The 25,450-nt window shown below is 40.7% G+C and overlaps 4 protein-coding genes across 9 annotated transcripts; 3 read left to right on the forward strand and 1 right to left on the reverse strand.

Moving 5' to 3' along the window:
• Positions 1 to 293: 293 nt before the first annotated feature.
• On the forward strand, positions 294 to 8,385 carry LOC103990419 (probable LL-diaminopimelate aminotransferase, chloroplastic). 2 transcript variants are annotated; one of them, XM_009409551.3, is made up of 10 exons: positions 294 to 504; positions 588 to 664; positions 2,196 to 2,263; positions 3,546 to 3,662; positions 4,539 to 4,601; positions 6,271 to 6,375; positions 6,600 to 6,650; positions 6,943 to 7,263; positions 7,478 to 7,684; positions 7,758 to 8,385. In XM_009409551.3, the coding sequence occupies exons 1-10, from the start codon at positions 416 to 418 to the stop codon at positions 8,049 to 8,051; spliced, it is 1,392 nt and encodes a 463-aa protein (XP_009407826.1). In that variant the 5' UTR covers positions 294 to 415; the 3' UTR covers positions 8,052 to 8,385. The 2 variants fall into 2 exon arrangements, with proteins under 2 accessions (XP_009407826.1, XP_064949294.1); XM_065093222.1 differs by lacking the exon at positions 294 to 504 and having other exon boundaries at positions 591 to 664; positions 3,542 to 3,662; positions 7,758 to 8,278.
• A 2,332-nt stretch (positions 8,386 to 10,717) lies between these two features.
• LOC103990410 (probable serine/threonine-protein kinase WNK11) lies at positions 10,718 to 12,647 on the forward strand. The gene is made up of 4 exons (XM_009409540.3): positions 10,718 to 10,858; positions 11,040 to 11,175; positions 11,271 to 11,802; positions 12,012 to 12,647. The coding sequence occupies exons 3-4, from the start codon at positions 11,299 to 11,301 to the stop codon at positions 12,507 to 12,509; spliced, it is 1,002 nt and encodes a 333-aa protein (XP_009407815.1). The 5' UTR covers positions 10,718 to 10,858; positions 11,040 to 11,175; positions 11,271 to 11,298; the 3' UTR covers positions 12,510 to 12,647.
• A 3,150-nt stretch (positions 12,648 to 15,797) lies between these two features.
• On the forward strand, positions 15,798 to 18,436 carry LOC103990402 (BTB/POZ domain-containing protein At5g48130). Its single transcript, XM_009409528.3, has 4 exons — positions 15,798 to 16,018; positions 16,139 to 16,208; positions 16,303 to 17,448; positions 17,534 to 18,436. Exons 1-4 carry the CDS (start codon positions 15,939 to 15,941, stop codon positions 18,269 to 18,271), a joined length of 2,034 nt encoding a protein of 677 aa, XP_009407803.2. The 5' UTR covers positions 15,798 to 15,938; the 3' UTR covers positions 18,272 to 18,436.
• Positions 18,437 to 21,417: 2,981 nt separating this feature from the next.
• LOC103990382 (uncharacterized) lies at positions 21,418 to 23,839 on the reverse strand. Of its 5 annotated transcripts, none has more exons than XM_009409508.3 (3): positions 23,365 to 23,812; positions 23,111 to 23,216; positions 21,418 to 22,901 (listed from the first exon to the last, which is right to left on the reverse strand). In XM_009409508.3, the coding sequence occupies exon 3, from the start codon at positions 22,884 to 22,886 to the stop codon at positions 21,600 to 21,602; it is 1,287 nt and encodes a 428-aa protein (XP_009407783.1). In that variant the 5' UTR covers positions 22,887 to 22,901; positions 23,111 to 23,216; positions 23,365 to 23,812; the 3' UTR covers positions 21,418 to 21,599. The 5 variants fall into 5 exon arrangements, with proteins under 5 accessions (XP_009407783.1, XP_064949295.1, XP_018683830.1 ...); XM_065093223.1 differs by having other exon boundaries at positions 23,111 to 23,277; positions 23,365 to 23,804; XM_018828285.2 differs by having other exon boundaries at positions 23,111 to 23,288; positions 23,365 to 23,804.
• Between the last annotated feature and the right edge of the window lie 1,611 nt (positions 23,840 to 25,450).

Below are 25,450 nucleotides of genomic sequence, written 5' to 3' on the forward strand. Positions count from 1 at the left end.
TTCCGACCATTATGAAGCGCGCATGAGAGAGAGGGGTCCATTTTCTGTGGGTCCCCGCTCTTTGAAACCTTAGTGATCTGCCACATCAGTTTTCTTCACTGTAGCCTGGTTTTATAAGGACAGCTAATTCGAACCCAGATCTCAAACTTGGGACTGTGCGTCAAAGGCAATGACGTTATTATTTGCGGGGCCCCACTTATTGAAACCCTAGTGAGCTGCCACATCACTTTTCATCAGTGTAGCCTGCATTCATAGGAACGGCTGATTGGAATTCAGATCTCACACTTGGGAGTCGGGCCTCCGCTTGCTTAAACGCAGTGAGCGCGGCGCTTTAGGGTTTGGGGGATAGCGGTCAAACTTTGTTGTCGTCGTCGTCGTCGCCGTCGCCGTTGTCGTTGTTCACGATCGCAAGGGAATGGCGTCGTCGCTGCAGATCCCGGCGGCTATCTCGTCGAGCACCTCCGCCTTCTTTGGCCGTCTCCCATCCAACAACAAGAACAGCAGGTGAGTATTGCTCGATCTGTTTCTTTTGTTTTCATCTGGCGTTGTTCAATTCCGTCTTATCTTAGTTTATAATTTGATCGCAGGTCGTGGGAAGTGTCTCTTCCGCGCAGAAAACATGGCGTTTGCAAGTGCATATCGTCTCCTTCTGCTGAGCAGACTGGTAACCTTAAACTGTCTTGCAAATTAGCTTTTTGCATGGTCGGTGATCCTTGTGGGCTTCTTACAGTCGCTGAATCGATTCTTGATAAATGGATAATTGGTTTGTCAGTAATGGCTTGCTCGTTTCATGTCTGAAGAGTTGACTTGGGTTGCAAATACTGTTAGCGTTCTTGTTGTTGAAAGTGTCGTTTACATTCTGCAAATCTTCAACTGCTGAGGAGCAATTTCGTTCCCCCTTGTGATTTAAAAGTCTAAAATCTCAACCAAATGACCGTTGATTGATTTTTTTTGTTAGGGTTTCTGGGAACAATGTTCAGGATTTATTAAAAATGAAAGTTGTGCAGATACTGTAAAATAGTTATCTTAATTGGTAATTAGGAGATCTTTTATATGAATAACATAGTTTAGAGTTCTAATTTATGATAAATCCTTTGTTTTGTTCACTGCTTTCTGACGAAGAATTTGGTACAGGAGTAGGCAGAACATGTATAAGGAGCATCATCTTTTTCCATCGATGTCAAAGTTTCTAAGAGGGCATAATATGTGTACTTTAAAATTTGATAAAGAAGAAGAGCAGAAGAGAAAGAAAATATTACTGAGACATGAGAGTATAGAAGTTAACAAACATAATAAGGGAGAAAGTAACACTGCTGTCTTCTGTATTTCTACTTCTAGTTTTTGGACAACAGGCTTATTCCTGTATAATAGAAGAGAGGAGAAAATGAGGAGACAGAAGAGGAAAGGAAGAAGAAAGGAGGAGAAGAGAGGAGAATGAGAAAAAAAAGGAACAAAGAGGATTCTGGATGCCGTCATTGGCCACTGAGAGAAGAAGAGAGAAGGATGAAATGGAGGAGAAAAGAGGGAAGGGAACAGGAACTAAAGAAGATTAAGAACTCTAAACTTTGTCACCAGCCGATGCATGCTTCAGGATGGACACATTGCCAGCTGTTGCAACTTGCCCATTGCCAGCTGCTGCATGCTATTCACTAGTTGAGTGTTAATTGCTTACCATGAGTTTAGGATTGAACATGCAATCATTTGTTTTCATGTCCTTTCTTTCAGAAACAGTCAATACAATAGTGTCAACTAAGCATTTGTTTTGGAGGATTAGTTTCAAAAATAAGTTCTTATCTCTCAAAATTAGTGATTCTTTAGCAGATAAAATTCTTTTATACTATTACTTGATAGTAACATATAGTGGTACGAAGGAACTTTCTGGTTTTTTTGGTAGTAACATGTATAGATTGGATACAGGCTTAGCAGATTTCACTTTTATTTGTCATACACTGATCACTCTTTGTACGCTGTCCAACAGAAAAATGTATATGTTTTCAACTGTTGTTGGATTATTTTTTTTATTGCATCTGCTATTCCACTGATTGATTGTGAATGCTCATATTTGTTAGCCTCTGAAAGGGAAACATTTTTCAGGACGATGTTGTAATTAAGAAAAATCATAGTCTCCTAAATGTTTGCAGAATAATTATTATTTAAACTGTTCAGCAAACTGAAACATATCAACTGTTCTGAAGCTTACAAGACAAAGGTGACAAGAAATGCAAATATGGCTAAGCTTCAAGCAGGTTATCTGTTCCCAGAGGTGAGTAGTATTATTTCGTTATTGCCTTTTTTGAAAAGTTTTCTGTCATTTTCTGGAATATCGTCTATTTCGAGAAGTCAGACTGTTCTTATCTGTTGTTAATTTAACAAATTATCCATTTAGAAATCAATTTATGACTAGAAGGATAATTCACATTCAATGCACATTTTATCCATTGTTTCATATGTCAAATTTTTTTTGAGGAATCTTAGGTCCTTACTTATAGGCTATACTAAGATGAAGTGAAAAAGTGGTTAGGCCTAGGTATTAGGGTCCAGGTTAAGAACCTAGGCAGTGCCTGGGTGCCAAAGTGGCTTCTTTTAACCATACTGATTGGCTGTGGATGGAGTTGATCCTTCATTTCTTCCTTTTATTAATTTGGAAGGCCCAGCATATGCATGGGCTATAACTTATTTTATAAACGTTGCTCTCCAACTACAGATTAATGATTTGGTCAGTTTGATTCTGTACCCAGATGTGTGCACTTACTTAGAAATATCAATATATTTCAAGAAACTTTTATCCAGGTTAGCAATTTACATAAAAATGCACTGTTTAGAACCTGCTCACTCATCTAGGCTCCCTTCTTAAGTTATTACCATTTACGTTACACACCGAGACATGGAATGTACAAGTTGGCTGTTTGGACCATGGCGATTGTTATGGAAACCTTAATTGGGCTTCTAGTTCTAAAATATATTTGTTTACTATGTGGAACTATATTTTCTTCAGTGCTTAATACCAAGGAACAGTGTAACATATACTATGTATTTGTTTACTATGTGGAACTATATTTTCTTCAGTGCTTAATACCAAGGAACAGTGTAACATATACTATGTATTAAGATATATTCTCTGACAATGGATGTATGCATGATACATAATTGCATGCATCACATGTGCTGGTTGACTATGCTACCCTACTTCTTGGACCAAATATCATTAGTCATAAAAATTTGCTTGTGCTTGGCATGTGGTCATGCAGGGAGAGTATTGTTGGTGATAGCATTTAACCAGTGTATCTATGGCATTTAACTTGCTATAATAATGGCTTGGAGACTGACATAACTTGCACTTTTTGAATGTTAATGCCTATTCATTTTTTGCTTCACATTTATGATGCAGTATATTGTTCCATTCAGTTCTTGACTTGGTTGCATGATATTCGTACTCAAATTTGTATCAAGTTTCTAGGTTTCATATGTTCAATTGAGTACTTTTTTCTCACTTTTTGCTGGGTCTGAATATTATTTATATTTTGTCCATATTTGATTGAAGCTAGATCGCTAGAAGAAGGTCAGCACACATGTTGAAGTACCCTGATGTACAAGTAATAAGTCTTGGCATTGGTGACACTACAGAACCCATTCCAGAAGTCATAACTTCTTCCATGGCCATGGTAATTTTTCAATATATCTAATAACTTATGTTGTCACACAAGTATGTGCTTTGAATTAGATGGTGGTATACTTCCATCGTCTCACATGTATAATGCTGGTGTGTTTGTAAACCTTGAGTTTGACACCTTTTATTATGAAGAGTGACTCTACATAATAACTTATAGTAAGAAAAATTATAAGCTCGTACCATAAATACATGTAACCATTACTCAGAGACAGCAGATCCATCCAGTCTGACCTAGAAATTAACTACTGCCCACTCATCATTTTCATTTATGATTGTAAATCTTTCATTTTTAAAATTTTATGATACTCTTTCTGAAATTTTTTTATTAATTTGACACATTTGTTCTAAGTATCTAAAAAATTTCAAATGAAATACTTGATGCTAGTCATTTTCTGATCTTAAAATTTGATTCTTTGCATCTGCCAGTAACTTGCAGAAATGCCAAGACTTATGCGGAAAGTAATACAAGTAATTATTTTTAAGCTTCATGTTTAACAACAAGAAACAGATGAAAAAGAGTTGTATATATTGCAAAATTTTTCTTAAGCTGTCAAATGGCATGTCATTAAAGAGTATCTCATGATATTATAAGGGTGGGAAATTCAGCTAGTAAATTGTCTTCTGATTTTCTAAATTTTTATGTAAAGGCTGATTTTCTTTGTTATGAAAATCATTTCAGTGGTCTCCATTTGTCACAGAAGTTTCTAGAGGGATTTTTTTTTCTAGTCTAACATGTTTGCAGTTTGCTGTATTGTAACATTACATAGTTTTCGTGTACTGTTCATGACTACTTGAACTTTGAATTATTTATAGAATTTTCTTTTTCTGCATGTAAGAATAGTAACTCTTATGTATTATTGCTATGCAGAGGGCACATTTTCTTTCAACTGTTGAGGGATATAGTGGTTATGGAGCTGAACAAGGGGACAAGGTGACTAATTACTTTTTGCAAAGTTATGTTTTTTAGGGTTTGGATATGTCTTATTTTTATTCTGGTTAAGGAATTGTTTCATGCAAACTAAAGTTGTTTTCTGCATATGGAGAGGATGAAAATTTGTAATATATGTGTATAACTCTGTTTCTTTTTATTCTCTTGTACATGTTATCTTAGAATAGATCGATAAATGTGGTGGCCATTAATTACTTATTTCAATGTTTTCATTTCTTAGTTTTCAAAAATTTTCGTGCAAACCAAAGTTGCTTCTTGCATACGGAAAGGATCAATAAAATATAATAAATTCATACCCAACACTATTTCTTTTATTCTCTTGTACATGCTTAGAATAGATGGGTAGATATGTTATAGCTATAAAGCAGGGCTATGGATTAGGCTATCAATATCACATGATACAAAAATGTCGATATATCAAAGCTTAAAAGTAAAAGCATATGATTGCTAGAAATGTATATTTTAATGTTTAAAATTTTCTGTAATTGATAGAATAGGTACTTATGTCATAATTCATGATGAATATTGAGTAATTATTCATCATAAAATTGTTATAATTGGTAACATAGTTTGTCAAGACTCAAAGAGTATAGAGAAGGTAGCAAGGACTTTAATTTCCTCAATCATTATACAAACAACATACAAAAGACCTGTCAAATGATATATCCATTTCTATAATCATCAAGTCAATATTTGTATAGAATAAAGTTTTCCAAATAATTATCATGAAGTATCCCCTAAATATCCAAAAGGTACTGATCTTTTTCAATAATTGTTCAAAATTTGGGTACCTAAAGATAATATTCTTTATGTTTCTAAGAAGCATCCTATAGGCATTATACTTTTACACGTTCAGATGTGGATACAACCACCAATATGAAGCACCCATGTCCGGTGGTGATGTTGGAGGTTTTTCAATCTTGGGGACTTTGTGCTGTTGAAATGTTGGGTGATAAACAAAGATGTTGGGTGGAGGCACACTAAGCTTTGATTGTAACCTGCTAAGATGTTGGGTGGAGGCACATTAGCAGGTACAGTGCCATTGTTATGTTGATTCTGCAATGAGACAGTTTTTTATATGTTGGTTAATATTAGTATTTGGTACACATGGAGTAATCTTGTAGACTGGCATGCAGTCACATGCTGCCAAAACCTCCTTTTTCCCCCCCCTGAAGGCTACATTAGTACCTTATATGAACAAGTTAGACTTTCTCCTAGAAGGATTGAACAATAAAAGATGCTAAGAGATTCGAACATTTTTAATTCAATATGCATGCCATTTTACATTTAGACTCAGTATTTTTGACTTTTATTTAACATGTTTCTTTCATCATCCATAAGACTATACAGCATAAGATCCTTAGAAGAAATTGAAAAAACATATTTGATTGTCTATAATCCCTGTTGCTCTCTTTTTTAATTTTGTTTTTAGTTTTCATCAGGATTTTCTTTAACAATTTGTGATTATAGGGGACCCAATCATTATACTTGGGTTATACTTACTGCACAGTGCATGTTAATCTTTATTGACTTCAGCATGTTAGTGTAGTGATTTTATGGTCAATGTACATTCTTTTGTAACGCATATCAATATGCATCACGATTATAATTTAATCTGATTGTGACAAGCCCTCTTTGAACTCTTCTGCAGAAACTAAGGGCTACCATAGCCTCAACATACTACAAAGATCTTGGTATCGAAGAATCTGATATATTTGTCTCAGATGGTGCAAAATGTGATATCTCTCGCCTTCAGGTTGTTCTGTTCAAAATTTGTGCTTTCACATTGTCTTTTTTACTAAATTTTAGTGTCTTTTTCTCCTAAATTTTTGCCAAGATTTTCACTTGGGACCATCAAAATGTTGGCCAGTTGCTACTTACTATGATTTTATTGTTTATGAACATGTTTTCTCATGTTGATAACTGGTTAACTGGCTAACCTGCACAAAAGATGTCTTACCAGCTTTATAATTGTGGCAGCTTCTTTTTGGATCTGAAGTGAAAATGGCTGTTCAAGATCCTTCATACCCTGTAAGTCTACACTATGTACACTTTGGTCACTTTGCTTTTCTATTCTCTATTATATTATAGAAGACTACTTCTGCAATTCTGTATATAATTAACATTGTACATATTTTTCATTATTTTTTGGAGCACCAATATTTCCGACTTCATGTATTATTTGAACTTGGGGCATTTTTGTTCGATGGATAGCATTATGCCAATGGCAATGTTTGAAAACTTAATATGGATGTTCATTTGTTTGGGAATTAATCTTTGAAGTTGCTATGAACTGTGTCTACTGATGAACTACTATTTGCAGGCATATGTTGATTCAAGTGTTATTACAGGGCAAACTGGCTTATTCCAGAAGGATATTGAGAAATATGGAGACATCGAATACATGAGATGTGTACCTGAGAATGATTTTTTCCCTGATTTGTCAACTATCTCACAAGCTGATGTCATCTTCTTCTGTTCACCGAACAACCCAACTGGTTCAGCAGCAACAAGAGAGCAACTTACCCATCTAGTGCAGTTTGCAAAGAATAATGGGTCAATCATAGTTTATGATTCTGCTTATGCCATGTACATTTCAGATGACAGTCCACGTACTATCTTTGAGATTCCTGGTGCAAAAGAGGTGAGTTCCTTCCCAAATTGTTTTTGGACAGGTTTTCCAGGCACATGACAACCTTGCTTTCTGAAAAGGGCAAGTATTATCTATATGTTCAATTAGGAAAAAATGGTATCACATTTATATGTCACCTTCAACCTTCAGTTTGAATAGCAACTGCTTTCTCTTGATGATCACTAAATATTTGACATGTAATGACAAATGGGTTCCTATTTTGTAGGTGGCTATTGAAATATCGTCCTTTTCTAAATATGCTGGGTTCACCGGTGTTCGCCTCGGCTGGACTGTGGTCCCAAAAGAACTGCTTTTTGCTGATGGTTTCCCTGTTGCCAAGGATTTCAACCGTATTGTGTGTACATGCTTTAATGGTGCGTCGAACATCGCTCAAGCTGGAGGTCTAGCCTGTCTTTCTCCCGAGGGACTGAAGGTCAGTTCTGTGCATGTTGAGCTACTTTTATCATAGTTGATGCATGCGCTTCAGAGTATTTGTTATTTCGCAGGCCATGACCGAAACTATCAACTTCTACAAAGAGAATACCGAGATAATCGTTGATACATTTAGCTCACTTGGCTTCAATGTATATGGTGGAAAAAATGCGCCATATGTCTGGGTACAGTTTCCAGGTCGAAGCTCGTGGGACGTATTCGCTGAGATTCTCGAGAAGGCGCATGTCGTTACCACCCCAGGAAGTGGGTTTGGACCTGGAGGCGAGGGCTTTATCCGGGTCAGCGCCTTCGGTCACAGAGCAAACATTTTGGAAGCAGCCAAAAGAATAAAGCAGCTTTACAAGTGATCGAGATTGCTGTCAAAGACTGCCCAAATATTCATCTCAATTTTGAGACAGCGCAATCTTCTGCTATTAGCTTTCGGTGAATAAGACAGTTCAATGAAAATTTCTCCACCTTTTGGTTATCTCTGTGGAGTTCATCAACAGTGGAATTGTGGCCATGCAAGACTGTCACGTTTCTGTTTGTTGTTGCGAATGGAACAAAAATGCAATTTTCTCAAGTATTTCACTCACTTTTAAAGCGAAGTCAGTCGATTAGTTCGATATATAATCCATGGATTGTCTGCCGAAATGTTTGTGTTCCCATATACATTTTGATAAATTATGGTATGTTTGAATCGATTGCAATGGTTTTGGTAATATTAAGCATTAAGATGGGAAGGACTTAACATCACAGATTGCTAATTTAGTTGGGATTCTGATAACAATAAAATCTTCTCTTCGTCACTTTTAATAAAATATATATTATGAACAAATAATTACATCTTATCGATCGGTATCTAATGTTCTTAATAATTGAAAGTTCAACATTTAAAACATGAATTTCATTTACTTTTATGTTAAGAATTTTAATTTTTATTCGATAATTTTTTTAAAATGTTAACTAATTTGATTGTTGATAATAATATTCTATATCACAATTAATTCTAACGAAGAGTCGAGATTAAATCAAACTCTTCGTATAGGGGTATTCCGATCCAACAACAATAACAATAATAATGATTAAGACTTCCATCATGGAAGACAAACAGAGCTTAAAGTGAGCATTTTAAACATCGAAGCAATCAATCTCTTCTAACCGGCCGGCGAGTCTTCTGTGACTTAGAAGATGAGTGTTTGACTTTGCCACCCCACCTGCCATGTGATGAGTTCTTCCACCACTCTCCACGTTTCTACCATTCCATTCGCAGATTTCAGATTCATTTAACTTGCTCCCTTCCCACTCGCATCAAAAAGAATGATTCTTTGCTTAACTGGCTGAAGCTTTCACGATGATCAACATGGAGTAGAGTGATGATACTTTCGTCCGATACTGCACACTACCTGCAGGGCTAAGATTTATTCGCGCAATCATATCGTTCCTGTCTTAGACATGGAATGGAGTTTACAGACTGACGAACATGAGAATTTAATTTTACAGACTGACGAACTGACCTTAAGACTTTCTATTATGTAATTATCGTTCAACTTTATGTGATTCTTCCAGAATTCAATTGGGATATTTCAGACCCATAACTTGCTCATCCCACACACATCAATAACGATGACTCTTCTTCTCTCGACTGGCCGAAGCTTTCACGGAGGTGAAAAAGTTAGATCTGTCATATCCGATCAAAAAGGCTGGCGTAGGCATCAGGAAGAATGAGTCCATTCAACGGCTTCCTCCACCTTTCGTGGTGGTAAAAGGTTGGAGACGCAGTCAATTTTCCTTCCCTTTTCTTTGGATTCTGTCTTAGGTAAAGATCTTCTTCGAGAGGCAGAGCTGCCTTCCCCAGCTGGACCAGCTCAAAAGCTGCATCATATCTGAACTACACCTTGCACAAGCAGCCCCCAGTTGGTCCTGCAATTAATGGAAGCCTTAAAGGAAAGTGAAAGGAGCCATGCATTCGGAGGTCCCTTCTTCTTCTTCTTCTTCTACCTCTTCCCCTTCCCTTCACTGCAATCTATCTGCTCGTATCATATGTGATGTTTCATGTGAGTTGGAGCTCGAAAAGAAAAAGAAAAGCGTGCCCAGATCGAGTCAATTGGATCTTCAGTTGTCCAAGACACTGTTCATCTGCAGCAACTTCGGTCAATGCTCAACTTTACATGTGATTCTTCTCAGGCTACTGAGACTGCGAAGTCTCTTACCAAATCCTGACCACTTCAAACACTGTCATTTTGACTTTCATTTTGTGGTGTCGTCAGTCAATAGTCCATTACGATATACGTTTTTGACTGACGAATATTGGATTCGAGCTCATATAATAAATTATTATTATTTTATCAGATAAATTACGTTTTTATTTTACTTAAATGATAATTTTGCATTATCCGACATGTCCTCAAACCTCGTTCGTCCGATCTCGATCGGACGCCTCCTGTCCCAACGCTAACCCTCCCTCCCGATCTCCAAATCCCCCGATTCCACCCACCCCCATTACACCTCGATAAGCAAACGTCGACGTGGGTCCCGCACAACGAACCCGACCCCGCGGTCCAGTACCCAAAGTAGCGGCCCGTTCCTTCCCGGGTCCCACGTGGGACCCTCCGGTATCATAAATAAAAGGGCCGGTAGTTGAGACGGGCAACCGGCGCGGGTAAATGTTTGCTCTCGCCGGTCGAACCCTGAATTAAGCGACCGCAGGAGACATGGCCCCGCACATCTACCACCGCTGTCGCTGCGTGACTTAGTCGTACCGCACGAGGTGGCGTCTTTTGGGTCATGGACTCCCAGTGGAGAACCTCGTGGGTGCGGGCTCGAGTGTCTCAAACTAATCCCCCCACCGACGACGCAAGCCTGTGAATACGAGATCAAGCGGTCGGATCCCCTGCACGGAGAGATCGATCGCGAGCGTGAACATTAAGGCGTGAGTTGGACAGCTGTGGGTGGAATTGGAATATGATTCTTGTGGCTGTCCTCTTAACTCACTCACGCAACCGACCGCACTCGGTATCCCAACACCTCGCTCCTTCCTCTATAAATGGCACCTCTGCCTTTCCGACCTTTCTCTCTTCCCTTCATGTGGCCGTTCTCTGCTCCGCCTCTTCCTCCGCGGTTCCACGCGCTCGCCTCTCTCCGCCGCTTCACCGGTCTTGATTCACACCAAAAGGTACCGATGCGAATTCCGTCACCTTCCCCTGACTTCTTCGTGTTCTGTATTCGTTTCGGATTAGATTCTAGGGCTTTATAGCTTTCTGAACCAGTTCTTGGACCACTCTAGATTTCAGTTCGGAAGCCGTGATCATGTTATTGATGTCAAGTACTTTGTGTTCTTCTTGATGTTTCTGTAGCTCTCGTGATTGGATATTCTATGGCTTCGACGAATCTGTATCTGAAAGAGTCGAGAACTTCGTATTTCCTCGTGATCTGTTTCCTCTTGGTCTTCATCTGATCTCCGTGCCGGTTCGAGTTCTCCGTCGTGCCAAGGTACGGTTGTTCGACCCTTTTGGATTCATGTTGATCGCGTGCGGAGAGGACTGGGGTTATCGAGAAATCTGATGGAGGGGTTTTTGGTCTCTCAGTTCAAATAGTTAGGGCCTTTGATCGAGGATGCCGTGCGTGAAGCCAGATCCGGCGGATAAAGATGCGGAGCCATTCGTCGAGATCGATCCCACGGGGCGGTACGGGCGGTACGACGATCTCTTGGGCGCCGGCGCCGTGAAGCGGGTGTACCGGGGGTTCGACCAGGAGGAGGGGATCGAGGTGGCGTGGAACCAGGTCCGGCTGAGGAGCTTCAGCGACGACCGGCCGATGCTTGACCGGCTGTTCGCAGAGGTGCGGCTGCTGAAGACGCTGCGGCACGAGAACATCATCGCGCTCTACAACGTGTGGACGGACGACGATGGCAGCACGCTCAATTTCATCACCGAGGTCTGCACCTCCGGCAACCTCCGGGTGTACCGGAAGCGGCACCGCCACGTCTCGCTCAAGGCCCTGAAGAAGTGGTCTCGCCAGATACTGATGGGCCTCGAGTACCTCCACACCCACGATCCCTGCATCATCCACCGCGACCTCAACTGCTCCAACGTCTTCATCAATGGCAACATCGGCCAGGTACGGCGTCAAAGGCCAGCCCTTTGCTCGTAGCAAATGAGAACCCAACGATTATGTCTCTGGAAACGTTTGGCTGCATCTTTCGTTTGAGGGGATTTAATGACCTTCGACGCTCTCTTCTAATATCAGAAGGAAGCAGCTTTGCACAAGCACCTTCTTTCTTCCATATTCTGGATCTTTATTTTGGTTATTTTCTTGTTCTCATGAAGGTAAAGATAGGGGATCTGGGGCTAGCAGCGATCGTGGGGAAGAGCCATGCAGCCCACTCGATACTGGGGACACCGGAGTTCATGGCACCGGAGCTATACGAGGAGGAGTACACAGAGCAGGTGGACATATACTCGTTCGGCATGTGCGTGCTGGAGATGGTGACGCTCGAGATCCCCTACAGCGAGTGCGACAGCGTGGCCAAGATCTACCGGAAGGTGACGGCCGGGGTGAGGCCTGCGGCCATGGCCAAGGTCAAGGACCCCGAGGTCAGGGCCTTCATCGAGCGCTGCCTCGCGAGGCCCCGGGCTCGGCCCTCCGCCTCCGAGCTCCTCACGGACCCCTTCTTTCACGGCATCGACGACGATGGCTCTGCACCCCATCCACCTCTGGCTCGGCCTCCTTCTGCGGCCACTGCCACCGATCCCCGCAACAGGGCGCCGGTTCCTGCCTCACCCGACGCCGGCGGTGCCGCAATCTCTCGCCTCCGGATTGACTGAATCGGTAAATGGTCAAGTGTACATCGCAATATATTCTTGGCATCGCACCTCCTTTGTTAGATTTCTGTTAATGTTTCCCAGCCAAATATGATGTTTGGATTTGTAACTTCCATAGACATTTCATCTTTGCTTTCGGTTCGGGCTGTTGTGTTTGAGACCCCGATAACCTCAAAAAGCTGATCTGATCCATAATTATGAGGATGGACTCCACAGTAACTACAGCCAAGAAGATGATGCCAGTGTTTTATTTGTTTGGAATCCCTTTTGCATGGAAGCCATACCATATGGATATCCCGTCATGGATTATTATTATTTTAAGTAAAAAAATAGTACAGAAGGAAAAGAAAAATAAATGCATGACTATTTTTTGAAACACATTTTGCATATAGAACGCATGTAAAACCATCCCATCACCCTCAAAATTCAAGAAAAACAAAAAATAGAGTGGCTTAATTTGATGCCATCCGAGTCGTGATCAGCCCGACCCGTTGCTCTCTCCGAGATGAACATTTGCACGTTTCTATCATATACGCTTAGGCCTAAGTTACTTACTATTGAATAATTTTAGATTTTAGATTTTGACGATGAAATTAATTGATGAGTTTATGAACTAATATATTTTTCAGATAAATGATACAGAAAATATATCGATCCAGGATTCGAACCATCAAGGACAAATTTTCAAAATAGAAGACTCAGACGTTGTGCCGAGAAAAGTATCATGTCAAACATTGATAGTCGAGTTGAAGGATTATTCGACAAGCAAAAGATTGAACTTCGTGCTATAAGTTAGATCATCGTGTCGAAAGAATCAAGTATTGCGCTAAAAGATCAAATATTGTGAGAAGGTCAACATGCCAATAAATCATACAATATGGTGAAAGAAAGGACGATGTGCCGAGAAAAGTATCATATCAGACATTGAACATCCAGTTGATTCGACAGGCTGAAGATTGGACTTCGTGCCGTAAGTTAGATCATCGTGTCGAAAGAATCAGGTATTGAGCTAAAAGATCGTATGTTGTGAGAAGGTCAACATGCCAATAGATCAGACGATATGGTGAAGGAAAGGACGATGTGCTGAGAAAAGTATCATATCAGACATTGAACGTCCAGTTGAAGGATTATTCGACAGGCAAAAGATTGGACTTCGTGCTATAAGTTAAATCATCGTGTCGAAAGAATTAAGTATTGCGCTAAAAAATCGGATGTTGTAAGAAGATCAACATGCCAATAGATCAGACGATATGGTGAAGGAAAGGACGATGTGCCGAGAAAAGCATCATATCTGACATTGAACGTCCAGTTGATTCGATAGGCTAAAGATTGGACTTCGTGCTGTAAGTTAGATCATCGTGTCGAAAGAATCAGGTATTGCGCTAAAAGATCGAATGTTGTGAGAAGGTCAACATGCCAATAGATCACACAATATGGTGAAGGAAAGGACGATGTGCCGGAGGTTTGGACAAAGTGCTAGAAGATCGGATAACATGTCGGAATGACGTACAATGTGCTAAAAGCTTCGTAATTATATCATATATGTGGTTGAATCATTAAAATCTTATTCGACATTTTTCTAGGACAAATTAAGTTGGTATTAGGCCAAAACTCTATCAATTTATCGAGAAAGCCAATAAGCTTAGACCCAGACTGAACTAGGCTTGTTAGAAGGTTAAAACGATAGCCTTGAGTTGGCTTGGGCGATGGTACCACCTGAGTCAACCGACAACCACAAATAGTGCTCGTCAACGATAGTACCACCCAGAATTCAAAAATTACAATGATGGTATCGCTCGAAAGTTCGAAATTGCGACGTCAAAAGTTGTGACAGTAGTACCGGCCATATTTTGAAAGTTTCAAGGATTTAAAAATTTTGGCTCTATTTTGAAGCCTCTTGGGGGCCTATAAATACCCCATCGAGGTTTGGTTGATATATCAAAATTTAAGTTTGTAAAAGGTTGTAGTTCTCTCTTTGAGTATTATTTGAATCTCTTATTTCTATTTGAGTTTAGAGATGATTCTAAGTTATAGAAGATGAGATATCTTATAAAAGAGTCGATGTGAAGGTTCTCTCCTAAATCTGTTAAAATGAGAAAAGCTATAACAATGGTAATTGATTTTCGTCCGTTGAAAACAAAATTGATAGTGAAAGTCGATGATCTCAAGAGAAAAAGAATCGAGAGTGGACGTAAGTCGAAAAGGTCAAACCGTTATAAATCGATTTACATCCCTTCTTTTACTTTTGATTTATTGTTACTTACTTATTTACTTTACTTATATTTTTGGTTAATGACGTTTTCAATACAAATTTATTGATCGAACTTTAAAATTAAATAAAAAATTACTATTATAACACTAATTCACCCCTCTTAGTATCATTATCTTCTTCTAAACACAATAACACATTAGTAGATGGATCATGGCTTATCCCTTCAAAACATTAAAAGGCCCATTATTTTCCAAGCAGTAAAACAAAACCAAAAACCAAAACTTATCACCTGCTTCCTTTTTTTCGGCTTTCTGTATGCATCAATCTTACATTATTCTTATTAAAATTGGATGACATGCGCACGACATTCAAAAAGAGAGCCACAATGTTCATAGATCCAAACTTGAAACTCCTAATATTTTATTATAATAATATCTATTAGAATTATAATTATTTAATTTGATTGATCGAGCTTACGAAAACCAAGCACGAGAAGTTCAAGCATGTGCATTGCACGTGAAACAAACAAACAAACCAAGATATCCTCGTTTTTTCCCTCTCTAAAAAGAATCCGACCCGAAATAGTGTGGATTCGGGTAAACGGATCCTACGGTAATCTGACCCTTTAACATCCTCGATGCTGCTGCCATCTGCAGCCCGGTCACCGGTCTCATTGCGACGAACACATGGCGGAGTCAGGGCGTGGCGCCTTGGGATATCCAGAATTCTGGGAGTTCGCGAGCAGAAAGCAGCATCCGATGAGACTACCGAAGCCGTGCCGTCACCGGCGTTGCGACGATCCAAAGGAGGAGCTCACACGAAGACGCCGATGGCGCACCCTCAGACGTATATTATAAGGGTGTAGGCGAGTAGTCGAGCGTGACGCAGTTTGCGTAGGGGAGAGAGAGAGAGATAGATGGGGATTTATTATGCTCCCCTGCAGCACACAATTCTCCAAAATCCTTTCCTTCCCCCGAATTCCAAGCCTTAAAGCTCGGATTCAACCCCCATTCGTGCGGCCTCAGTCACTGTTCTTGTGCCCCCTTTGACTCGATCTCAGACTTTGAACAGGGGAGTCTGCATGAGAGTGTGTGACACACCGGGCAGCTTCCTTCCCTGCAAAGCTTTCCCTCAGCATCCTCCGTGCCATCTTCTCTTCTCTTCTATTAGCATCCCAGTGTGGAACTTGAGCTGGGTTGATCTGCAGTGGAGTCTATGACATGGATTCCACCAGTGCTCGAGCTAGTCCATTCTCGAGTCCAAAGCCAGCAGCCTTGCTGAAGAAAGTGGTATTTACATGGTGATGATCTTCATCAGTGGCTCTCGATTGCTTATTTTGATCCCAACAATCATTTTCTTGCTGCTTCTCCTCTCCTTCTTCACTGCCTGATGCGTTTGTCTCTGAATCCCATGATGTCAGGAGCCAAGAGACTGGATCACCAGCATCAGTCTGTGTCCGGATTCATGGCAAGATCTTCAATCTGCACATGGTCAGAATCGAAGGAGCATGGCGGCTATCTATGATACCAGCTGTGGTAGTTTCTCCTTGCTAACGTGTCCATGGTGTTCTTGTGTGCCTTGCAGCTGCCCCTGATCTCAAGGAGTAGGTACTTCAAGAAGGCACTGATCGAGTCGTCGTCCGACGTCGAATTGCCTCACAGCTTCCCCGGTGGTTCGGAGACCTTCGAGATGGTTGCGCTCTTCGCCTACGATTCTCCGCTTCCTCTCGACCCCTTCAACGTCTCGGCGCTCCGGTGCGCCGCCGAGTTCCTCCAGATGACGGAAGACCAGACCTCCAGAAACCTGTGCGAGACTTCCGACTTGTACCTCAACCAAGTGGTGCTGCAGAGCTGGGATGACACGCTGATAGTTCTCCAGACCTGTCAAACGTTGCTTCCGATGGCAGAAGAGCTTCTGATCGTGAGCCGATGCGTCGAGTCCTTAGCTTTCATGGCCTGCATGGAGATACTCGATCCGGAGCAGAGGCGAGACCGGCCCGTCCCCACTCTCCAGGCCTTGGCCGGCCGGCCTTGGGACTCCGAGGCGGTGAAGGAGGTTGCCGGGCAAGACCTGTGGATCAAGGATCTCATAGCCCTGCCATTCCAATTCTTCAGAAGAATAATCCGGTCCCTGAGAAGACAGGGGATGAAGGAGAAGTACGTGAGCCCCGTCGTCGTCTTCTACGCAAACAAATGGGTGCTCTCGAAGAAGACTCACAAGTTCTGGGAGAACACAGCCGAAGAAGATGGAACTGGCACTGCTGGCAACAAGGTTTCAGCCATCTTACGAGGCATCCTCGAGCTGCTTCCAGCTGCAAACAGCGCTGAGATCGTCCCTGTGACATTCTACTTCGCATTGCTCTCGATGTCGCTTTCGCTTAATCTGACTGATAGTATCAGACTGAAGCTGCAAGATCTTGTAGCATATCATTTGCACTTGGCTCAAGCGGAAGACTTTCTCCTCCCTGACAACACACTGCAGAACATAGCAAGCAGTCCCGAGCTCAAAACAATGGAGAGGGTGGTCTCGATCCACGTATCATCCAGGAACGAGACGACTGCCGCAAATAGTAGCTCAACTGTTGCAGAACTGTGGGACATATATCTCTCCCAGATTGCCGTTGACCCAAAGCTTGGACCTGATCGATTCATGAAACTTGTCGAGACAGTACCAATGGTTGATCGAGACACCCATGACCATCTCTACAAAGCAATCAACACCTTCTTGTCGGTACGAACTCCTCCCAAATCTATTCAGCCACTTCCTTCGAATTCTGCTACATGATGTTGCTAGGATTTGTTCATTGCTTCCTCAGGCACATCCTTGGGTATCCAATGAAGAGAAGGCAAGACTCTGCAGCAACATCAACTGCCAGAAGCTATCACAGGAGGCATGCATTCAAGCAGTTCAAGATGAGCTGATGCCACTGCGCCTCATAATCCAAGCACTGTTTGTCCAGCAACTGCACACACAACAAGCTTTCAAACATTGTTCGGAATCCTTCAGGTACCTTCACTGTGGGGAGTTCTCCGGGAGCATTCCGAGCTCAACGTTTCAGGTCCCAAAAAGCCAGAAGCTAGATGAAAGCCCACACGATCTCGCCGTTGGAGAGGAGGCTCCTGTTGTGTCTTTAGGCTCCTTGATGAAAGAAGATCTTTCTTTAAAGGGGCCTGCACATGGTAGTAAAGCAGAGAACGAGTCCACAAGATTTAGAATTCAGGCACTCGAAAAGAAACTGGCATCACTGAAACATAGCCTCCAGAACACATCAAAGGGTTCAGTCGAAACAGACCTGAAGACGGTAAGCTTTAGGTTGTTTGCTATGGAGGGCAGCGCCGTCGCAAGGAGGAATCCCTTCGGCCATGTTAGTGGCTGCATTGGCTCTCTGAGTTGGACTGCACAAAGGAAATATGCAAATAGATTGCTGAAGGTTTTCAGAAAAATAGCCATGTTAGGAAAAGGCAAGTCAAAAGTTAAACAAATGGCTTCCGGTCATCCAAATGGTTCACTTTCTTGTAGAAGCAAATCCTTGCATGAGATGCATGATTGCTGAACCATGAAAGTGTTTATGGACACTGATGCTTTGATGTTTGTCAGGAACTTAAGAAGAAATCCAGCAATAATAGTACATACTGTTTTTGTAAGACTACTTTCAGGAGAAACATGTCTAGTTGGGTATCTTATACTGTTTGCCACGGAGCAAACTTTGGAGATTGAAATAAAGTAGTTATACAGATTTGATTTGTCAGCTACACAATTAAGAAAGATAAGCATATGTAGGCTATTTCTTGCTGGAAAAATTGTTGATGGATCCAAAGAATAATTTTGTTGCTAATTAATAGTTCTGTAGAAGTTCTCAGCAAGCCTAAAGGCAGCCCTCTAAGTATTAGCTAATGATAGAAAACCAGAACATTAACAATCATTGATCATAATGATTCATAAATGAAAGGATAAACTGATGATTACATTATGACAGGGAGAATCTAATAGCCTGGATTATGCATGAAGTAAGCTACAAGAAATAAAGGAAGGAAAAAAAATAAAATTTGCTGATTATGCCGATATGAGTTCATGCAAATTTTTTTCTTATTTTCCATTTAATCTTCTTAATCCTACAAGTCAGAGAGCATCGCTCTCTCCGATCAGCAAAAATGAACCTCTAAGATAAAGCAATCCATTAGACAACAGAAAAGAATTCTCCAGAGCAAGCAACAATCAAATGTGTGATGAGAGGATCTGCAAGACTCGCCTACTTTCAACTCGCACAAACAGACTTAGAAAAGTATACAGTTCATCATTTTGTCATGATATCTAAGTCAAATATTATTAGTACAAGTACACATCTACACATATATGCACTATATTTCACGAGTCAATACCCTGGAAAAGCTTCTTTCATTGCATACCTTTCCCCCTCAGTGAACTCATCGTATTGTTGTGCTCCTTGGTTCAATCTCACACCTTCACTTCATAGACCTATGGCTAACCTGCATCATGACACATCTGTGGACTCCAAACAGGGGGATGAATTCTTAATCTGCATAAGACCTTTTTTGTTAGTGTAAGATATATGACACATGCAGCTATTCACTTAAACACAGCAATGATTCAAAGAATAAAAGTTAACAGTGCACACCTGTGAACCAGTGCTTGCATGTGAGAGACTCTTTAAAAATTAACAGTCATTGACATCTCAATGATAATAAAGCATCTCAGTATTTTCTACGAAACATACTAGAAACCAGAAAGATCTATATGGTCCCAAGAATACCTGAAAGAACAAGGAAGAAATCGAAATGGCAGGTGAGTAACCCATAGGCAACCTAATGGAAGCCTCTCTTGTGCTATAACATGCTATGTGTTATGTAAATAAGGTAGCTGAAAGCTCCCATTATCACATATGATTAACTAATGGACACAAAGATTGATTCAGATGTAAGGCGCACAAAATTCAAAGAAACTATCTTATCATTTCTGAGGTTACTGCTGTAAAAGCATTTCTTCAATTAAAGCTAATGATGTCAATTGCCCGGTATTATTATGAAAATGATCTGTAACAACGATGGATTCAACTTTTTCATCCATGATTCGTACTCGTAAATCGTGCAGCTGTAGAATCACAAATGCTCCTGACATAATCTGCATCTTGTATGAAGAATATAAGATTGTTTCACCTGGATGTTCCTAGCAGTAAAGAAACAAGGTTTATTCTTTGCATCATCTGAAGCATAATAAACAAGCTTACGATGGTTGGTTGAAAAGAAACTATTCAATATTTAGGAGGATAAAATACTATTGGTGGAGCTAATCACACAAGATACTTGACTGTATCATCCATCTATAACTAAAATTCTGACAGTGACAATATTTCCTCTAGGAGGAGGAAGTAATCAAAAGAAATAAAACTACGTAAAACCTGTTTAAGCCTGCAGACATTAGAAATAAATGCCAGTTGAATCCACTCTATATCCGGTAAGCTTTCCTTTGTGTAAAAACAATCAACCAACCAACTCCTAAATTTAATGAGATCATCTGAACAGCCATTCTTCTGAAATACGATATCCTCTTGTCGACTAAAAGCCATCAATTTTCTTATCATTGAGATATTTCAACTTCACTGCATAAGGTTTTACCACACTGGCAAAGGATTAGACAGACAAAGCCACAGCAATTAAGAGGTATGCAAATTGTGAATTTATGTTTGACCTTACAAATTAGACAGACAAAGCTGCAGTAATTTACTCCATATAAGAACATAAAGATCAAGAAAACCCAAATGGATCACCAAAAGAATCCTTGGACTGCAGACTAAAGAAAGAACTTAATAATCATGCAAAGAATGATATTACTGTTTGACCTTACATACTAAATATAAAGACAACTCCAATAAAATCTTGTGTCTCCTGTTTCACATGTCATTGCCATCAATCAACAAGCATCAAGAATTACAGGTGAGATCATCTTTCAGGGTTTAATTATTGTAGTCGACAATATTTTTACCGGATGCAAAGGACAAGGAAAAGAAAAAGGACCTGTTCCTACAGACTTTAGCATGTTGTGGAGAAAAGCTAATCGCATGATAGATACCATAGAAAAGATGGACAACGGTTGTCGTAATTGATTAGATAAAGAAATTAGTCAACCTAATCAGTCTCTTGACAATTCAATTAATTACTGTAATTTTTTAATGCATGAGACAGCCACATCAATTTAGGAAGATTACTTTCGTTTCCAAGAAAACCATGTAACAGACAGTATTCAGTTAATCTTTAGCCTACTCAAGAACGGCCACAGGCATCACAAAAATAACAAGACAGGAACGGGGGAAGAAATAACAACATCTTATCAGATCGGTCACAACTGTAGAGTCATGATGTGTGAAATGAAATTGTGATTTCATAGTTGCTACCACCAGATGCCCCAGTAATCTACCTAGCCAAACTCCAGTTGCAGTAACAACATCCATTCTGCTATGTTTTGCTTTATTACTAAACATTTGTTTGCACTTATTAATGTATATATTCATGAGTGTCATATCCAAAAATAACAACACTATTTTGGGATTTACATAGAAGAGAAACTAAGTCCATAACCTATGATCAAAACCAAAAGACAAAAGAATTCATGTGAAAAGAACACAAGCACAACAGAAGCAACATAAACGAGTGACAGATCACAAGGCCCAACAGAAAAGGAGAGTAAGACAACAACAGATACACTAGAATTATGGGAAAACAGAGTTTGTCATCTGAACAAGTCATCTTTTATTGTCTGATGATACTTGACAACATACAGAAAGGTGTTGTTGTTCACTGCTTAGAACTAAACTGACTAGTTAAAATGCAAACGGTAGAGTCACCCATATTACTTAGCGCATAAGTTCAGAAGAAAGCCCTGCTTCCATAAAAAACTCTAGAACCAGTCCCCTTCGGTGTTGGCAGCAACTTGTCAGAGCCTGAGCTGCCATTTTCTGCAGTAGAGCCTGAGTTACCATTTGCTGTAGCTGCATTATCGTTGTCGATATCCATAGGAAGTTTCAGCTTGGCCAATGACTCTGTGAACTGCTGCATGCTCTTCATGTACATATCGACAATATCCTGCTGAACAACTGGTTGCTCCGGTTCAATGTTTATGCTGATAATAGGCTTCAAGAGTGCACCATTTGATGTCCCTCCAGAAGAATCAGCCTCACCCTCCATAACATCTGAAGTTTTACCTTTCGGGCTCAGAGACACTACGGATGACAACGGATCGGAGGTAGATTGAGATGTGGCTGGGAGCACCACAGGTGACTCAGTGGTGGAGAAACTGCTTACGGGAGTGTCATGCTTTAAAGCTACAGAAGAATCATGACTATTAGCAGCAGAGAAGCTCTCTACAATGCGAACCCCTGCTTCCTCATCAGGACAGTTGCCGCTCTCCACGGTTATAAAGCTATCTGAGCTCTGAGTTTCCATGCTGGTGCATTGGATTCCAAAATACTCGGAAACCATCAGCTGATTCTCGTTGTCAACTTGCAAGTCAGGAAACTCAATTTTCTCAAAGTCACAAGGAATTGGGTCTTCATGTTCTGCATCCGGCAAAGTAGTATCGGGGATCGATGATTTTGGAGGTGCTGGAATTGCCATGACTTCCGGCGAAGCCCCAACATAAGAGAGCGACAACTGAACGAAACCGGCAGGAGAGTGGAAGAGATCAGTTGACGAGAGCGAGAATTCCTTCACCAGCTTGCCGTTGGCTAGCAGCAGGTCTGAAAGGGGCACCAGAGCAAATCCGAGCAACTGGTCTTCGAGATAGTTCTTGACCCTGCTGAGCATCCATATCTCACATTTCAGCGAACAGTCGACGTTTCGCACATCCAGCCGAAGAGTCTGGTTGAAGACAGGGTTCCGGCCACCGCCGTTAATCGTCTGAGTCGAGACTGTGACCTCGGGGTTGCTGGTGAGGCAAAGCTTAGCATAAACATCTTGCTTGTGGTAGATGCAGATGTTGTGGATGTCGCGGGCTTGATGAACGAAGACTTCAAGAAAGCCAATGGATTCTTTAGGATAAACCTCGTCAGTGGAATTGTTGGAGCTCACGACGACAGATTCCGGCCTCGGCTTCACTGCCTCCGTGATTGCGGTCAGGGAATTGATGGTTGGTGGAAGGGATTGGAAGGACTCCATTGCTTAAGCCAACAACTACAACAAAAGAGCAGTGGATTACAAGAACGCAAGCCAAAAAATCTACTGAAGAACAGATACCACATAATTTCCAAAGAAATCAAAGCTAAAACGAGAACAAAGAACGAAAACCATATACAAAATCGAAACTTTAGAACAGGAAAACTGAAAAGGAAATTGCATATGAGAACTCAAGGACTTGGTCAGCAACACATAACCCCAGAAACCTTGGCACCAGATTCTTGGAAGTAGAACAACCAGGAAGCCAAAATCCAATTTTGATCCCTCAGGGGAGCGCACCGAGCTTCCAAACACCAGACTTCACACTAAAATCTGCAGCAGCTGAAGGTCTCAGAAAGATCTTAAACAAAAATCCAGGAAAGACCAGATCCCACTGCAAAAGGACTGTTCCAGAATAAAAAGCCAGAACACCATTCGACGACCAACACTGAAGCCGACCAAAGCCCGATAAAAACCTCACCTTTGCACGAGAAAACGCCACCACCGCAATCCAAGGAGCAAAAGCAGGGGGAAAGAAAGAGAGGCGAAAAGCTCCGGAAACACCTCCTCTCCAGCAAATTGAAGGGACCAAAAGGAAGATGCCACAAGGTGAAAAGGTAAATTTGGTCTCTCTCTACCAAAAGGGAGAAATCGCAATAGATGCTATGGAGATTAAGCTACTCCTGGGAAGGCCAGCTCAGGACTCAAGACACACTACCTTCACTTTACTTCCCTTCCCCAAAGGAAATATAAAGCAGCAATCTTGGGAGGACAATCATGTTCCAAGAGGATGCTGCTTTAGTGGGGTCTTCGAGGTAGTATTTATAGAACCAGCTAACCATTGCCTTTGAGAAAAGTTGCACTCTTCCACTCATGCTCCCTCTGCGAAGATTCTAAAGCTCATCACTACTCTCAGTTTTAAAATTCATCCCACAGCTCATCAATTACTAAGTTGTGGCAGGAAAGAGTATTATATGATAAAGTTGGATGGGAAGACAAGTCCACACATAAAAGCCAAAAGGGCTTATGATGTGTTTTTGGTGGTGGAGGGTTGCAGTGGATAGGCCAAAAGCTATGGTGGATGGGGTGGCTTGGTGTCAGTCTTGACTTGTCAGCTACATTTTCTTGTGTGTTGTACCATAATGAGCTGAGGCATTACACTCTCATTTGCATGCTTTTGAATGTTGAGAAGCCTCACCTATTGTGTGATCACTCCCAACTGGTTGATCCTACTAACGACACCAGTCTCTCTCTCTCTCTCTCTCTCTCTCTCTCTCTCTCTCTCTCTCTCAACTAATAGTAGGATCCATTGTTTGCAAAGCTCTTGCACCAAAACAATAATAGGAGACTCATCTACCCAGTGTCCTTGATGTGACAATTATGATGTTAATATAAAGAAGGTGAGAAAAATTAGATGGCTAGTAGTCAAGTTAGGTGAGATGGTCCATCATCTTGGCATGCAGCTATAATTGATGGGCCATCCCAGTCTCTCCCTTATTCCTTTTTGTTACCTATTCCAAGCTTCCATACTGGAAGAATCTGGCAAACTGCTGTTGCTGTTCCCATCATCTATGTGCTCTTACTTGATGAATTGGAAATATAAAAGGGGAGGTAGTGTGGAAATGGTCACAAAATTTTGATTTAACATATATTTAGCTTCTAATTAAGATTGACACAGAAAACTAATATTTGCCACTAGAATAGATCAAAAAAAAAAATCAATACATAAAGTGCCTAAAATATCTTATCTTTGAAGATCTACTATTATAATAGTCCTGACCAAGTTTCTGAGAGGTATTTTTTGTCAACTAGAAATTTTCTTTTTGTCTTTACTTCAACAATCAAATGACAGGCAAGTTTTTGGTTTTACAAGTATACATACATTAAATTTATTTCAAAGAAGATTAAGAGCATAATAGTATTCCCTTTTAAATAGAAATCTAAGTGTATGGTACAAGCTCAAATGAAAAACAGATATTGTATGAATATTCTTAATTAAACCAATGAAAAAGAGAGACAGATATAGAACTCCTGATTTTACTCTAATAACATCTTAAATATGTCCCAAAAACTTTTAATTTATTTAACAGCTTTATTGACCCTTTATGATCTTTGAGCCCCTCAGGGGTAACATTCCACTTAGATGTGCACCAGCTGCTACATGATCTAAAATGCCAGCATCCAATCCAAGGAAGCCAAAAATGGCTCCATGATTCACAAATCTGACAGCCACAGTCCATCTACATCCATGACTTGGAACTTTCCACCAACACAAATGTCAGATTATTTTCTGGAACAAAACCTGGTTGCTTGTGTTCACAACCTAAACCCCACATGGAGACATTTCTGGGTTGATTCAGAACTATAGATGATGCAATTGATGGACCAAATCTTTGTTTGTTTACCCTGGGAAGGCACCATCATCCCCTCCTGTGATTGAGGAGGATGTGGTGGTTTCATCTCTGAAAAGAGAAACCTGACACTGTGGTAGTCAAAATGAAGAGACAACAGTCAAAATCCTTACTCTGGTGAGCCATGAAAATTGACTATTGTTCATCACAAAAGTC

Source organism: Musa acuminata, chromosome BXJ2-1 (genome assembly GCF_036884655.1).
Source record: "Musa acuminata AAA Group cultivar baxijiao chromosome BXJ2-1, Cavendish_Baxijiao_AAA, whole genome shotgun sequence".
NCBI lineage: Eukaryota > Viridiplantae > Streptophyta > Magnoliopsida > Zingiberales > Musaceae > Musa > Musa acuminata.